Below are 15882 nucleotides of genomic sequence, written 5' to 3' on the forward strand. Positions count from 1 at the left end.
TACGGGCCCTCTCCTTTCCACTGCTAGTGCGAGCTAGCAAACTATTCCCAACTCTTGGAATCGAGTCTGCCCTCAAGTGGAGGCCCTCCTCGAATAGTGGGAACCTATTCTTCATTGCCTCACCCATCTTCCTGAGCTGCTACAGGCCCTTGAGGAGACCCCATTTTGCCCATTTGAACTACCGCTTGTGCTCGTATTGCATGCACATTTGAGCATTAGGCTCCACTCTTCTTAGGGATTGGACTGCCTCTTAGTAAGGCGTGTGTTGGATGTAGAAGAGGCTAAAGACTATTTGCACTGCCTGTTTCCTCACCCTTTTAGGTTGTGGGCCCATTTCGTGCATTAACCCTTTAGACCCCATTGGTCTTGTTTATATATATATATATATATTTATATATACATATATATATATATTAGTATTTAGATAGGATTGTGTTGACTTAATCGTATTAGTGTATTACTGTGATTTGATTGGTGTGTTGAAACTCAAAGGCCTTGAATAAATGTATTTGTATTTTTAATATATATACACCTGACTGGGAGTGATTTGTAAATGTCCTTTAATCTGTGTGCTCATTGAGGTCTTTCAGTCACCCTCACCCCTCCTAAGACCTAGTCTTGACCGCGCCAAGCTACCTTGATTGGTCTGGCTTGTCCAAAAGGTTACCCTGTTCCAAGAAAGTAGGCTGGCCTTCTGAACCTCTGCCCACCAGGTCAGAGTTCAGAAATCCATCTCAACAGAAATGTTTGATGGAGTTGCATTTCTCCAATGACTTTGGTATTTCTGGGTCTGGTTGAGGCTTGGTGCAGTGCGTGACTGCAGCAATGAAGGCTTTGCCCCTGTTAGAGTCTGCCACGATAGTTGTGGAATAGTATAAAGCTTTGGCTTTGATGAGTGCCCGGTGTATAGTCTTTCATACCTTACGAGTAGGTCATCAGGCTGGTAGGATTTGTGTCAAGTGTTTTTCATGCACCTGGATCATGCGTTTGTTGTCTGACAACCCCTGGATTTACTATGGGATGGCAGGCTTTACTCTGGTATGGGTTTGTTTTAAGGCAGCAGCATATGTGTATCAAACAACTTTGTTAGCAGTTTGGGTGATAGTTTCCAGTAGGGTGCCAAGGTTAGGGGTGACTGGGTCAGAGAGGTTGATCAAGCTGTTTTCTTGTTGTTCCATTGAAAGGTTTTCAAATAAATGACTAGCAGACATTTCGGGCTTACCCTGTTCCTTTTGCAAAGGCGAGTGTGTCTTAAGTTGATATGAATGGCGGCATGGTCTGTCCAGTTGAGCTTAATGGGATCGAGACATTTTATGAGGTGGGGTGGCAATGAAAGAACGAGGTCACTGATCTTTCCCCTGATGTGCACGTGTTAAGTTAAATGTAAGGAGAATTCCACGACAAGGAGTATGTCACTTGTGTTTTTAGTCGTCCAGATTGCTGATAGGTTGAAGTTCCTGTTTAAGATGTTGTTTTAGTTTGTGACAGAGGCAGGTGACAAAAGGTCAGTGATCTCACCCATGAATTGACCACACCTGTGAGGTGGTTGATAATTAAGGTGAACAGTGACTGACTCTGTGTGGGATAGTGGCAATTCATAGGTACGGAGCTCCATGGATTTTACTACCATCCTCCTATGCACCATGCAGGGACAGTCAGTAGTATGTATGACTGCCACATCTCCTCTGATCTTCCCTGCATGGTCAGCAGGTTGGATGCCGAGTCCGTTGGGATGAGGATGTCAAAATATTGGGAGGAGGTGGGGTAGAGTCATGTTTCGTGATGAAGATAGCATGAAGCTTGTTGATGGTGATAACATTGTCAATGTTGGCTGTATACAAAATTGCTGAGTGGGTATTGTTAAGCATTGAGGAAGAAGAGCAGAGCATGGGAGGTGCGGGATCGTGGCCGGAGGAACTTTATTCAAGAAAATGGCGGATCAGCATTGAGCGTATTTGAGAGAGTGGGCCCTTATGAGTGAAGGGATTGTCAGTTGATGCCTTACTGTCATCCAAAGGGCAGGGGGTACGGCCCTTGGCTTTGTCCAGGCCCTAACAGACACAATTAGGTGATGTCCTTGTTTTCATCTGTTCATTGCTAAGGATGCTGACAATGAGGACACCCACAAAGTGCTTTTGAAGTAGGTGGCGAGGACCAATGGGCTTCAGGAGGACGCAGGGTCTTGGGCGCATGAACTTGGGCGGGGCAGATGTCAGGTGACCTAGATCCAATTCCACTAGCTGACCACTGGAAAAAGAAAAGGCTGGAAGGCAGCATAAGAAGTGAAAGAAAGGGGCAGGCTAATCAAAAGAGCACCAAAAAAGGGCACCAAAAGATGAGCAGTGCTTAGCAGGTGGTGTCACCCTTTTCTTGAAATCTCACCTGTTTGTCCTTTGAAGTCTTGGGCTGGTTCTTCTCCTTTTTCCGAACAGCTCAGGACTTGTAAAGACTTGGGCACGTATCCTCCGTCGCCAGCGTGTTGCGTATTCCGAGCGAGTCTGCGTTCAATTTCCAGGAAGGAGCGGAATAGTGAAAGTACCGGAAGGAAGGAACCAGGTTGGAACCAGGAGAAGGAATGGGAGAAGCTGTGCAACGGGCGAAGGTCCAGGATAAGGGGGAGCACGAAGGCTAGGAAGGGAAGGTCCCAAGGTCCTGAACAAGGGCAGTAAGAGCACGGAAAAATACGAGCACACTTGCCGAAGTTTGGAAAGACTAGCGTTGAGACGCGAAGCGCCGCAGGGGCGTGTCTCTTTTCAAGGAACTGGCAAACTCCTGGAAACGCTAGCGCGGTATTCGCGCACTAGCATCGGCCATGTTGGGTGTGCCCTAGAAGGGGTGTAGCGATGCCTTATGGACCAAGTAGTCAAGAAGGGGCTGGAACAGCGAATCATGACAGGTGGTTGGGGAAGAGGTCAGGTGACGTTTGTCCTCTTGCACCAACTCACCAACTGCAAAGGAAAAAAATGCTGACAGCTTAAGAAGGGAAAGAAAGAGTCCGGGCTAGAACAAAGAGCACCAAAAAGGACACCAAAAGATTAGCAGTGATTAGCAGATGGTTGGTGCAGATCTCAGATAATCTAGATCCACTTCCACCAGCAGACTAACTGCTCGTGACAGCAGGGCTTTTGTTCACAACAGTATTACAGGGAAGACAGGATTGGTGTATTTATTTACTTATTCATTTATATGTATATAATTGCTTTATTTATTCTTTTACTATTATGTGTACTTGTCAAGGAGATGAATTTGAGTATTATACATCATAGCAACATAAGGTTTTGAAAGAACATATGCTTAGACACTGATCATCTATGCCATTTACATTTGACAGCAAGCACTATGGCATGAACAGATGTTCCGAGTTATGAAAGGTGCAAAATCGGATATTTAAAGGTTCCTAGGACAAGATAGCAGAAGTGGTGATCAGAGGAAGGTGTGTAAGCTGTAGTGGAAATAAGCAGTCAGACAATTAAAAATCAAGGAGGAAGCAAAGTGTTCCTTATGTGAGCGTGGGCCATAGACATAGATCAGTGGGGTGGGAAAGCTGTTCCAAAAGAATGTAAATAGTTTGCTTATTCTTGAATCCGGGTAATTCCAGTCTTTTACTTTTTTGTTAAGTAAAATGCAGATGCACAAGACAACTGTGTAAGACTACTTTATCGAACCTCCGCTCATACTGTCCAGCAAAATGCCACTAGTAAGGTTTTCTTTTAGTAATACTCACGCCTATGTTTCTTGACACGAAGACTGCATTCGTTTGTGTCCTTACAGGTAACTTTATTAACCAAAACCTCTGAAGCAAAACAAATCCTTAATTCTCTTACCTCATTTATAAGGGTGCCTATGTATTTTTACACTTTCGTTACAAAATAATGATTCATCGTATGTCTACTTTCTACCATTCATGCACATTGTCTTACAAAAATATATGCTTTACTACAAAAGGAAATCATTAAAATCGCAATTTTTTTTCTTCTGTTTTTTCTTTCATTGAATTATCTTTGTGACAAAACCAATATACTCAATACAAATTTCTAGTATCCACTTTCAGACATAAAAACGTATATTTCGAAGCACACACGTCATACTTAAACACAACAATGCCTATTGGTATTATGACTGGCTTGCCATTTATAATGCCAACCTATATCCGGCTGTAAAAAAAGGCAGAAGCTACGGTGATGGTGGGTGGGGATTGCGGTTCAACCTCACTAGGTTTCCTTCGGTCTAGCTTCAGTTGGCTGCCAAGCGAACCACTCGAAGGGTGACTGCTACAAACGCAAGAACCACTCGAAGGGTGACTGCTACAAACGCAAAGCACAGCTTATCCTCTTTTTCTAGATCACAGGCACTTTGTGATCAGGAAACCTCTTCTGGTTGGTTGCTCGCCTAAAATATGAAGGGCCTCCAATTGTCTCTTTGGAGAGATGTTATTCTGCCTGTGGTTCAAAATCAGTTTCTTTGTTTTTGTTGCTTTTTATTTGTATGTGTAAAGAAAATGTATATTCGTATTAAAATTAATTGTTAGATTACCCCTTTTCTTTCTTTCCTTCTTTTTTCTAATATTCAAATAGATTGTAACCAAAATAAGGCAATTAACATGGAGTGATGATGTGTCTTTAAAATTCCAAAAATGTATTTAATAACATTTTTTCTTTATAACAAATATTCCATCAGTAGCAGTTTGTTTTTCCCTTCATGGTTTCAGGTACACTCATCTGCAATTTTTTTTTAGAACAAGTGGCACTGAAGTTATATATAATCTATTATTTGGGATACAAGATTAGTAAATGTACTGGTAATGGTAGCTTTGCGAAAAATATTACTTAATCAACAATGCAATTATCAAAATGCAAACTTGGATGAATACATGAAAAATTGGCTTACATACTAGATGCAGTTCCTAATGGAGCAACCGTATGCCTGCCAGCACTGTTTATTATTATACATTTTGTACATCTTGTAGAACAGGGACACTAATAGATCTTGTGTCACCACATTGTTTGAATTAGTAAAAATATGTGTTTCTAGTTAAAATAAGACCTTTATTCAAAAGTGACTCAACCAGTTATAAACAAACTAACATACAGGTAGCATCTGAAGTCAGCGCACCATAAAATTATAAATACACAACTTTATCTGAATTCAATCTAGGTTTGGGGAGAGGAGAGTGCCTTTAATGCCAGCCTTGGTATCCTTGATGGGTACAATTTGACATTTCATTTAGTAGTTTGTCAGCACCCACACTACAGAAAATGCTGCAGCATCACTGAATACATGAACTAGAGCTTTTCGAGCAGTGGGTTGGCAAAGACCACCTTCAGTTTGTAGAATTGGGCAGGTATTATGTGATTTTTTTTTTTAAACAAGCAAAGGGAAGTGATAATCTGAAGCATGTTTTAAAATCTTAACCTGTATTCTGAATGCACTTTCCTTGGTTCAGGAACAAATCTCTTACTAATCTGGACCATGTCTTTTCTTTCAGTGGACATAGTGGAAATTAAGGAAATTCGTCCAGGCAGAAATTGCAAGGACTTTGAGCGTGGGAGATCAGCAAAGCTGAAGGAGGAGTGCTGCTTCACAATCTGCTATGGCTGCCAGTTTGTGTTGAACACCCTAAGTTTAGAAGGTATTCTTTTTTCCAAAGCAAAAAAAATAACAACAGTGACATGAGATTTTTCAAGGATGACGTAATTATTAGGCTGACACATATGTTTGGTAGCTAGCTTTAAAGGGCACATGGATCTTTCTTAGGCTGTCCTAGTACAACCAAAGACCCCGTGAAGCACCAATCTTATTACATTTGACAAACCAAAGACCCCGTGAAGCACCAATCTTATTACATTTGACAATCTGCAAAGGGACATGCTAGATTGATAAAAACAGGAAATGAGAAATCACATTTATTTCAGTGTGTTGTTCTGAGGTGCCATTCATATGAATTCCAAGTGAAAGATGTCCCCAATATGCAAATTGCCCAGTTTTGGAACCCCTCGCAAGTGAATAGAAAGCTCTTGTTAGTAAAACAAAGAAATCACAAGATATTCAGAATGCAGCACTCTTCAGAGTGGTTTGCTTTTTTGAATAAAAAAAAACAGGAAGGTGGATAAGGACGATTTCCCTGTTTCTTGCAGATTTTGTGAAGGTTTATGTATTTGTGAGCTATAGATGCAAGGGTCCAGGTTGAGTAGTGAGATGTTCATCCACCCTCGCTGATCCATCCAGTTATTAGTGCACAAAATGTTACCCTCATTTTTATTTGCAAGACCTTCTGTCTATCTGTGTCTGTTTTTCCGGTGGAACATTTCCATACTCATGCCCTTATAGTTACAACATGGACCCGAAATATGATTCACACCACTTGTGTGACATTGCACCCCTTATTAGAACATCTTTATTTTAGTGCTGATGTTGGTTAGCTAACTGCCTGTCTGCCTTTGCGATCATAAAACCATATGTAGACCTCATTGGTAGAACTGTAGTGGTAGGTATCCTGATTTTATGGTTATTCTATCATGGGCAAATAGTCCTTGCAGTGTTTGTGTTTTCAAGAGCCGGGCCATTTTCTGTTGTGTGGCTTGTATATTTTTTTAAAACAAGGAATTGTTTCAATTTGTTTGTCTGAAGGGATGTATACTAATTGACCTTTTCACAATTGATTGCAGGAGAATTGACCTTCTGCACAGTTGATAGTGAAATGAAGGTCAATTAGGACATATATGCGGTGGGAAACCCCTCGCAACCCCCCACTCAATACAAAACCCCACACAACTTTATACCCAATCCCATTATATTATTTATTACCCCAAACCCACCCCACACACATATATATATAAAAAGTAAAATAAAGGTAAAGGTCAATTGTACAGAAGGTCAATTATACTGAAGGTCAATTAAGACCACTATTAGGTCAATTAGGACAAAAGGTCAATTGTAAAATGTCAATTTGGGTAATACCGTCTGAAGGCTAGCTGCAGAGTTTCTAATTTGTCTTCTGTCAGTCTTGTATGTTCCTAGGCTATCTATTACAGGTTCCAAGCAATCTTAAGTAGGCCTTTTAGCTGAGGATTGCAACTGACCATGTGGGGGTTTCAAAGATGGCCTTCTTTTGATTTGTATACAACCAGTTTATTTCTATGTGTTCTGGTTGGTTTGTCGATCTGGTCATTCACAGTTTGCTGGTTGTAGGCAAAGTGCAACATCTGAGGACATATGTTTTTGTCCTACTGCCTAGACATAGACCATTTATCAATTATAACATTTCGCTTGACCAAAAATGATGGCATGTTTTGTTGTTTAGGGAAGAAGGAAGAATTCACAATCTGGGTTGTTAGGCAGTCTGTTGGTTTGCATATTATGTACATCAATACTTCTTCTGTGTTTTCTGCTGTTGCTAGTGTCCATACAATCAACTGGCTGTGAGGATTGTGCAAGATTGTAATTTATTGATGAGTGTTCACTGGTGGTCGATATTAACTTTGGACACATTGCTCTTTAGTCACCTGAAACAGCTGTGTTATTGAGATATAGTACATTTCCCAAAGCCATCCCTCATATGCTGGGTAATGCAGACCTGCAAGGTGCTGCCGTTGGGTTCACCACTCAGTTTCTCCTTGTGATTCATCAGGGGCTATTATGCCTGGACATGCAAGCTCTGTCCTCAACGCCTATGTGTACATGACTAAAGGTCGATACATATCCCCTTAGGCTCAAATCCTTGTCAGATCCCTGGTGGACCACAGGTTACAATAATTGTATTGGAAGTGAGCAGCCGCAGGGGCTTGGTCTTGTGTCATCCGCATCAACTATCTTATTTATTGGTTCCATATATTTGTTCTGTTTACTGAAGTGGAACGCATTGGGCTTCAAGGAGAAGCAACTACATAAGGTACAGTAATCAGGGCAGTCCTGAGAGCAGACACCTCAAATAGCAACATGAGTAACAATGTTTCTGACCAGGGTAGGGTTTGAACCTGTGTCACATTGGTGCTGGTTCGGTTACGAGTTTACACTCGGTATTCTTTACTAAGTTTGTAAGAATTACAGAAACCTTCTGTTGTTTTATAGCATGTCGATTTTAATTGTACAGTTCAGTCGAGTATTAATGTGTAACCAGATTTCGAGGGGTAAAATGGTACAGTTACCAGGGAATAATAATACAATGAATGGTCAATAGGCAAGGGGATACTATACATGGCAATGGGTGTAATGCCATACTAGGGATGGAAGAGTGAATTCTGTGAAGCTAGAGATCACTCTAAAGAGATCAGGGTCATCTTCCAGGAGGAAGAAAAGGGGCGAATAAAGAGAAGGATTGAAGCAGGCAGGCAAGGCAGAGTGGACGTGAAGCAGAACAATTGAGAGTGATGCAGAAGTGGAGTCGCAGCAAAAGATAAGGGAGGACACATATGTCAGGCTATACCATTTAATGATGCAATGATTATAAGCAGGAATTTGAAGAGAAAGAGTTTCTGCGTTGTGAGAGCAAGCCAGCTTGAAGATGGTGAGGGAGGAGTATGGTAGATAGTGCAGTTAGCAATTCTAAGCATTCTGCCAATAGGTGAAAAAGAGCGGAGAGGCAGGCTTAGTAGGAGCCTGTAGCAGTAGTCATGGTGACTGCATGCGATAGTGGATTTGAGGGATTTGGTTCAGTGGTACATAAGGAAGTGCTGGATGTTGTGAATTTTTTGTTGGTCGAGTCTGACTGTACTACCAGTCGAGGTTTTAAACTACTTCAGTCGGAGGTCGCGATCAAAGAGGACCCCCAGTTTGTGGGCAATGGGGAATTGTGAGTGAATATCAGGGTAAATGAAATGGGTGAAGGGAGAATGTGAGAAGCATTGTGCACAGAGAGGATGATTACTGCTGTTTCAGATGAGTAAACCACGAGACAGTGAAGGGATATGCTGTGTCACATGCCTGAAAGACAGTTGTATCTTTCTGTAGAGAGTTAAAGAGAGAGTAGTTATTGAAGATGTGTGTGTCATCTGCAAAGAGGTGGTTGGAGAATCTGAAGGAGGAAATGAGCTTGTATGTATCTATGTATGTGGTTTTGTACTGTGCAAAATCAGTTGGCGAGCAGTGGAGCACTGAGCAGTGGTAAAAGAAAGGCTACAAAAGGATGGGTATCCAATGTATGCCATGGAGGGTTTGGGACACTAGTGTAGCCCAGGGAATGGTTCTCCTGATGTGGAAGCTAGGTGTGTGTGGTGTCTCATAGGTATTTGTTAAATAGCAACGTGTTTTGCCCTTTCCTGAAGAGAAGGCATGTCAGAGCTGTTCTAATTGAAAACAGGAATTTGTTCCAGTTGCCCGGGGCATTTCATGAGAAGGTCTTTTTCCTTGTATTCTTTTTGTGGGCTAACTTCTCCAGGTTCGTAGTGCTGCAGTGCCTAGGAGGGGCAAGCTTTCAGCACTCTGGATTTTGTGCCCTGAACGTTTGACTTCTATCTGTCTTCCATAAGTGATCACCTGCAGCAATCGGGGATGAGTGGAAATGTCCATTGCTTTCAATAAAGGAGGATTCAGGATTGCCAGCAGAGAGTGCACAGGGTACTGAGAGCTCTCAGTGGCCTGGTGCCATGTGGCAACTCCCTTAGACAGCTGGCTTTGAAGTCTATCTAAAACCATGAAGGATGAAAGGGGATATGGCATTTGCCCTCTTGGTACCCTCTCAGCATGGCCACTGCTGCAGGTTCTTCCACGTAAAGTGTTCCCATGTGTGACCGAAGAAGACTAAGAGGCGCATTGTCTGAGATCTCACAGAACTCCGGTATCTTGTGGGAGTGCTGCTCCCAGAATCACACCTGTCCATGGGTGCATGGGTGCCCCAGGCACACACCAAGAAAAGAGCAGCCTTGGTGTCCGGGCCAATCTGGGAGAAACAAGCAACAGCTACCGCCAAAGGAGATCAGGGGGTGAGAATAGATGTACGTTCAGCTACTTGTTTCTATCCTACTTTTTCCAAGTCGGGTTCTTATTTACCTGGATCTAACTCATACTTTTTTAGAAACTAACTTACACTAACCTCTCTATAACTTAAACCTACATGGATTGTACATAAACCCAGAGTTATCTGATTTAGACAAACCTATTTTAGTTTTACCTGGTTATGGCTTACTTTTATCTGGATCTGAAGTACACTTACCGAGGTATGATTCGGATGCAGCAGAATCTTGGTCTTACCCAGAAATTTGTTATCTCATTTAGACAAACCTGAATTTGTCTGAGGTACAACTAGATTTGACATAGGTTTACCTGCATTTGAGTTATATACCTGCATCGGATTTACCTGGATCTAAGTTTAATTTACCTACCCCTGCTTCCTCATATCCCATGCATGATCACCGCCTTACTTCACCAGACCTGCTAGCCTACACTGTTCCACACTTCAAAATGAGGCTTGCTTTCAAAATATTGTATTGGAAACCAAAGGTATTAGCAATATTACAGAGGGCTAGATGGTTATGGCCCCAACACTAACAATTTCAAAAGTAGAAGTTTAACAACCCTTCGTACTACTAACTAAATGGTATTCATCCCTTACTAAACACAATAACAGTCTCATGAGTGACGTGCAAGGACAGAAACATTAAGCGGGCAAAAGATGATCGATTATGAGAAGACGCAATAAAGAATATACATAATAGTCAATGAAGGTAGACCATGTGAACTTGATGTCTGTCTGATTTGCTTGCTTGGGAAAAATGTATCCACTTGATTACCAGCGCCCAGTGCTTAGTTGATTAGATCATAAATGTTCAACTATTCCCAGTCCTCCTTCATTGCACTTGAATTGGATGATTTCTGGCGCTGTTGAATGAGAAAAAGGACATATCTGTGCATTTAGTGCTTCTTAATTTTCTCAGAAGACCTTGAAATTCTTTTTAAAGAGCATTTTCAAGATCATTGCCAGCGTAATACCACATTTTCTTCACGTTTCACAACTACATTATTTTATTTTTGAGACATTACATTGTGGAATAATTAATTGTTTGTATTAGCCTTTAACTTATCAAACGTAAGTATTTATGTAGTTATGTCATCTATGTAGAAAAGGTTTTTTGTATAAACCAATAGAAACAATTAAAAGTAAATGGATTCTGATATTCCCGGTACCATAACAGAAGTGAGGAAATGGGCCAGCTCTTCAAGGTCAGGCTGTCACTGTAGAACAAATCAGAACATTTTGGCCAAAATATTGCAGAGAGGCACTATCCTAGACGAGCGGCAGTCTGTGCTATTTAGAATTGAGTATACCCTAACCCCTTGCCAACGTTTGCAATACGACGTCTTGTTTCCGTGCTACCTCTTTTGGCCCCTTTACTTCTTTTTCCACGCAGTCCTATTTACAACAGTTTACTTACAAGCTCAGCTGCTATCCTTGACGGGTGTGCTATAAAACCACCTTTTTAGCAGGTCACTTTAAACTAGGAATGAGAGAACTGGCAAAAATCAGATTTGTCTCCATTTAAACAACAGGGGTTCCAATCAACTCTAGCGATTCAAAACATTTTGAGCTGAAGTTTTCGAACCAGAATTCGGGCTACTCATTTAATTAAGAGTATTTGATGGTTGGACTTGGCTTGACTAAAACTGTATGGTAATGCTGAATTCCTGGATACAGGTGGCTAAATACAAGATGCAGTACGGCCATCATTTCCTGGCTGGAGCCATTCAGTTTTAGAGAGTAATTGTAATTGTTCTTTGATAACATGCTTAATACCGGAGACCAGTTTCTAAGCACGAGACCAGGATTTGAACCTGTGTTGATCTGCGTTATCTTGTTTCCAAGACAAACACGTTGCCCCTGAGCTATCCGCTAGCCCTCCTGTGCTTCATCGAAGGCCAACATTTCCTAAAATCCCCTTTTAGTTTAAAAGCTGCACTGTACATTTGTACGTAAATCATTTTCTTTGAGTAAAAACTGTTCATTTTTGGTTTGCATTTAATGTATTTAAATAGAATAACAACAGGAAGTGGGCACTGGTTCATTGGGGCTCATTAAGAGTTTGGCAGTATTTCCATTGGAAGTACTGTTAAACTCGTGCATCATTACTGCCACCCAGTGTGGCAGAATTATCAGCAGATTACGATGCAGTTACAGCTATTTTAGTCCCTATTTCCAGAGTCCCAAAGCTCTCCATCTGGATCTTTGGGGACATACTGCAGTGATAGTTCTGCCTGCGTTTATTCTTCCACTTTTTGGGCATTAAATTGGAGGATACACTGCCAGAACTTGACCACAGCTATCTCATCCACTTTAATGGGAAACCCTGGAATTTGGCAGTGAGGTAAAAATGGCGATAATTCCATTACTGCCCAAAAAAGTGTCGGTAACGAAATACCCACATTTTATTTGCTGCAATGCCAACTCATGCAAGCTGCCTTTTCTTCTCTAAAATCACACTTTATTTCAGATCGTTGTTCATAATAGACATTTTTCTGCTATTGGTTTCCCTTACTAGGTATAGCGCTCTAGACACGTTTCAAATGAATAGTTTCCCGTGGTTCAAAAAAGCTACCTCAAATCAAAATATGTCTACTGTTCAAAAAAGCTTTAACCCAGTTCAAACCATTTGGACCTATCAGCTCAAACTCAATCCAGCTGATTCGAGCAGCATATGGGTCAAATCAGACTTTTTACTGGCTCGGCTTGATCCCACTTTTAAGTAATCTCTAAGGAGGCACGAATGGCGCAAGCCGAATCAATCAATTTCTTGCACATTTCGCACTGGCCTTCGAGTCGAGCTCATCCATCCCTGATTGAAACGTCTGTTACTGCTGCTTCCCCCAAAATTGGTCACAACTGTTTCCACCCAACCCTCTTTACAACTTGCTGTCTTCGTAGAACCTCCTGTACAGTTGATCTCTGAGAAATCAGTTTGATGTATTCTGCCCAATCTCATTTACAGCTGTTAATTTACAGCCTATAAATTATATCTATATACATATAAACTAATGTATAGGTGTATCCCTGCAACCTCCTTTGAAGCTTTGTCCGTGCAACATCATTTACAGGAGTTCCATTTCAACTTCCTTTTCTCAGATTTTCTTATAAAACCTCCCTTGCTGTGCCCTGCGTTGCTTAATATGTTCACACGTGTGGTTCTTTGCACACGCAATGGGAATCCACAAGCAACAGGAAGTGGACCTCCTCTCCAGCACACCACCTCCCTTGCAGGATCCTAAAAACTGTAACTCTGGTATGAGATATAAGAATGGAAGGGCGCCCTCCACTTAGCGGCCCATCACTTCCTCATCTGTCTTCCTCATCACAATCCTTACGCAGTAAGAGAGCCATCTTTCAAAACTGACACTTTCTGCCACCCTTTGTGAAAATTAAACAGAGAAGAGGAGCCATTTACAGGTAGTCCCACTTTTATGTTTATTATATATATTTAAAGACATTCCAAGCCCCTGCCCTTCTGGCTATGAAGCACTGGCTTCCCATCCTGTCCTGTTTAAGCCACACTACTCAGCATGTGTAGTGACAGAACTGTTACTTGAAAGACTGGCACTTAAAGTTAGAATAGATTAGCAGTAAGTAATCCTGGAAATATCAAACAGAATAAACCAGTGTAGCAGTTATTCATTAAAATGTACTGCTGAATAGAATGTTAGCGTTCTAGCGTTACAAAAAGTGTTTCCATTATAAAGGTTTTATATTCCCGTCACATACGCCTAATGTGTTGTTCATTTTTTACAGCCGATTCCATAGAAGACGCAGACAAATGGCTGTGTGGCCTCCATATCTTACGGCAAGAGGTGGCGGAAGCTCCCCCGCTGCCAATCATAGAAAGGTAAGAAACTACACGCGCGGCGGACATAACGATATTGGTGATCATCTTCAGTTCAGATCAGTAACCCTGTATCTCAGGAGGACTTTTACCACGTTTATAATTTTCTGTATTCTGGCAGAAAACACTGTCCATACGCTGTTTTAATGACAGAGAGTCCAATTTACAAAAAGGTACTGTGAGTGAATCTGATTTCCCCCTTGTAAGACACAAGTAATTTAGAGTTACTGAATTCACAAAGGAAGCCATTCTGTGTAACTCTGACCTTTTCCTGACTTACTCTTAGTAAGGTAGGAGTAAGTCAGAGATAGAGGAACTTATTTTGTGGATCGAATAGCCCTCTTCAGGAGTAAGTCATCTGTAAAGAGTTAATCCTAGTAATTTCTTTGTGACTCCGCACGTGGACATTCTTAAGAGAATGTTTGTTTTGTGATTGGTTGTAGAGTATTGAGACCCGCAACTCTTTTAAGTCTACCACTTTCCATCTTTTAAGTCCTTGTGAATCTAGGGTTACTAAGGGTGAAGATGGCGGAAATTCGGTTACATGTGATCATGTGCCATCACAAAATACCTAATGCAATTACAACTAATACCAAAAGAATTAATTCCAAAATAAGTAATTCCTTTTTTGTTGTTTTTGGGAGGGTACCCCCAGATATATCCCCCCTTTTTTTGTTCCTAATACTTTTCCCCGCCCCAAAACCACTATTCCCACTCCCAAACCCATTTTTAGTGTTTTCACAAATTCCTTATTTTGAAATTAGCTATTTTGGATTTGTTGTAATTGGATTAGTTATTTTATGGTGCCACATAATCACTGCATAGCGGGAAATTCCTACCCTTAAACTTAATCATGCTTTCACATAAAAAAGCAGGGGCGAGAACGAACAAACATCATTTTTAATGGAAGAAACACATATACAGTTTTTTCATTGCTTATTCTGTGCCGCCCCCAAAACACTGACAAATCTTTTCCTGTGCCATGATTCACCCAAAAGAGCCAGAACGCTTTAGGCAATCTGATTGGGTTGATCCCAGCCCCAATCGTGGAACGACATGTCATGGTTTTGCATTCCAACCATTGGGGCTTAAAGAGGTTAGAAGGGGCGCAATGCTCCAACATTATCTGCCTTTGCTCAGCAGGGTGGTGTGGGCTCACTGAGTCTGCATTGGTTTTAAGTTTCTGGTCGCATTTTGAAAATGGCAGATAAAGGTTCAGAATCATTATCAAATCCACACAGGCGAAGACAGGCCCTGAAGATGCATGGATTCCTCTAGATGCCAAAGGGAGGCAGCAGGATTAGCATCCCAGTGTAACTGTGTTCTCTGCGTGTTAATGTTACTTTTGGAGCGGCAGAAACTCTCTAAGGCACATCCCGCATTGGGCATGTTTATATGCCCCTCACAGGTGCCTGCCAGTGAATAGTCATGAACAAACTTCCATTGCTATTTGGATCATTAATGCCCCTTTCACAGTTATTTCAAGTGAGTGGGGGCGGGGTGGGGGGGGGATTTTATAAGGTGTCCACTCATGAAGTGAGCATCTCTAGATACTGATCATCCTTATTTACCGGTGGAGAGTCAAGGGAGAAAGAGTCAAGGCCTCAGCAGACTTTTGTTTTTAGTATTCTGCAGAATGCTGGATAGTTTCTTTATCGGTGCATCTCTACTGGCCGCTTATTGCATAAGAAGGCAGTTTGCACACAGAAACCTTTTTTGAAATGCCTGGAAGTTGTGTGTGGGAACCACCAGTTGATTCACGCGTTCGGGTATCCATTGGGTCGAGGAGAGATAGATGGTCTGTCTCAGCAAAAAAGAAAAAACTTATTTAATATATTTATTGTAGTATGTATGAGTTTACGTCTTTACGTATAAAAGCCGAAAAAAGCCAAGAAAAAAGTAAAACCTATTAATACTGTCCAAAATTGCTATTTCACTCATATTTTTAAAAATATTAATTAGTCGCTGAATTATGTGGCTCCTCCATTTCATTAACGCATTGATCTCCAGAACATCACGACTGGGCAAAGAAAAAAATCATTGCTTTCTTGACTGCCCCTGTGTTCAGGAATTTTTATATTGG

The 15882-nt window shown here is 41.3% G+C and overlaps 1 protein-coding gene across 2 annotated transcripts in view; it reads left to right on the top strand.

Moving 5' to 3' along the window:
- The window catches only part of PLCG2 (phospholipase C gamma 2), a 953330-nt gene that overhangs the window by 374633 nt on the left and 562815 nt on the right, over positions 1-15882 (top strand). For both annotated transcript variants that reach the window (XM_069638435.1, XM_069638443.1), the window contains exons 3-4: positions 5486-5629; positions 13709-13802. In XM_069638435.1, coding sequence (XP_069494536.1) covers positions 5486-5629; positions 13709-13802 — 238 coding nt within the window. The remainder of the gene's footprint in view (positions 1-5485; positions 5630-13708; positions 13803-15882) is intronic.

This window comes from Ambystoma mexicanum, chromosome 1q, assembly GCF_040938575.1.
Source record: "Ambystoma mexicanum isolate Mex_15411 chromosome 1q, UKY_AmexF1_1, whole genome shotgun sequence".
Taxonomy (NCBI): domain Eukaryota; kingdom Metazoa; phylum Chordata; class Amphibia; order Caudata; family Ambystomatidae; genus Ambystoma; species Ambystoma mexicanum.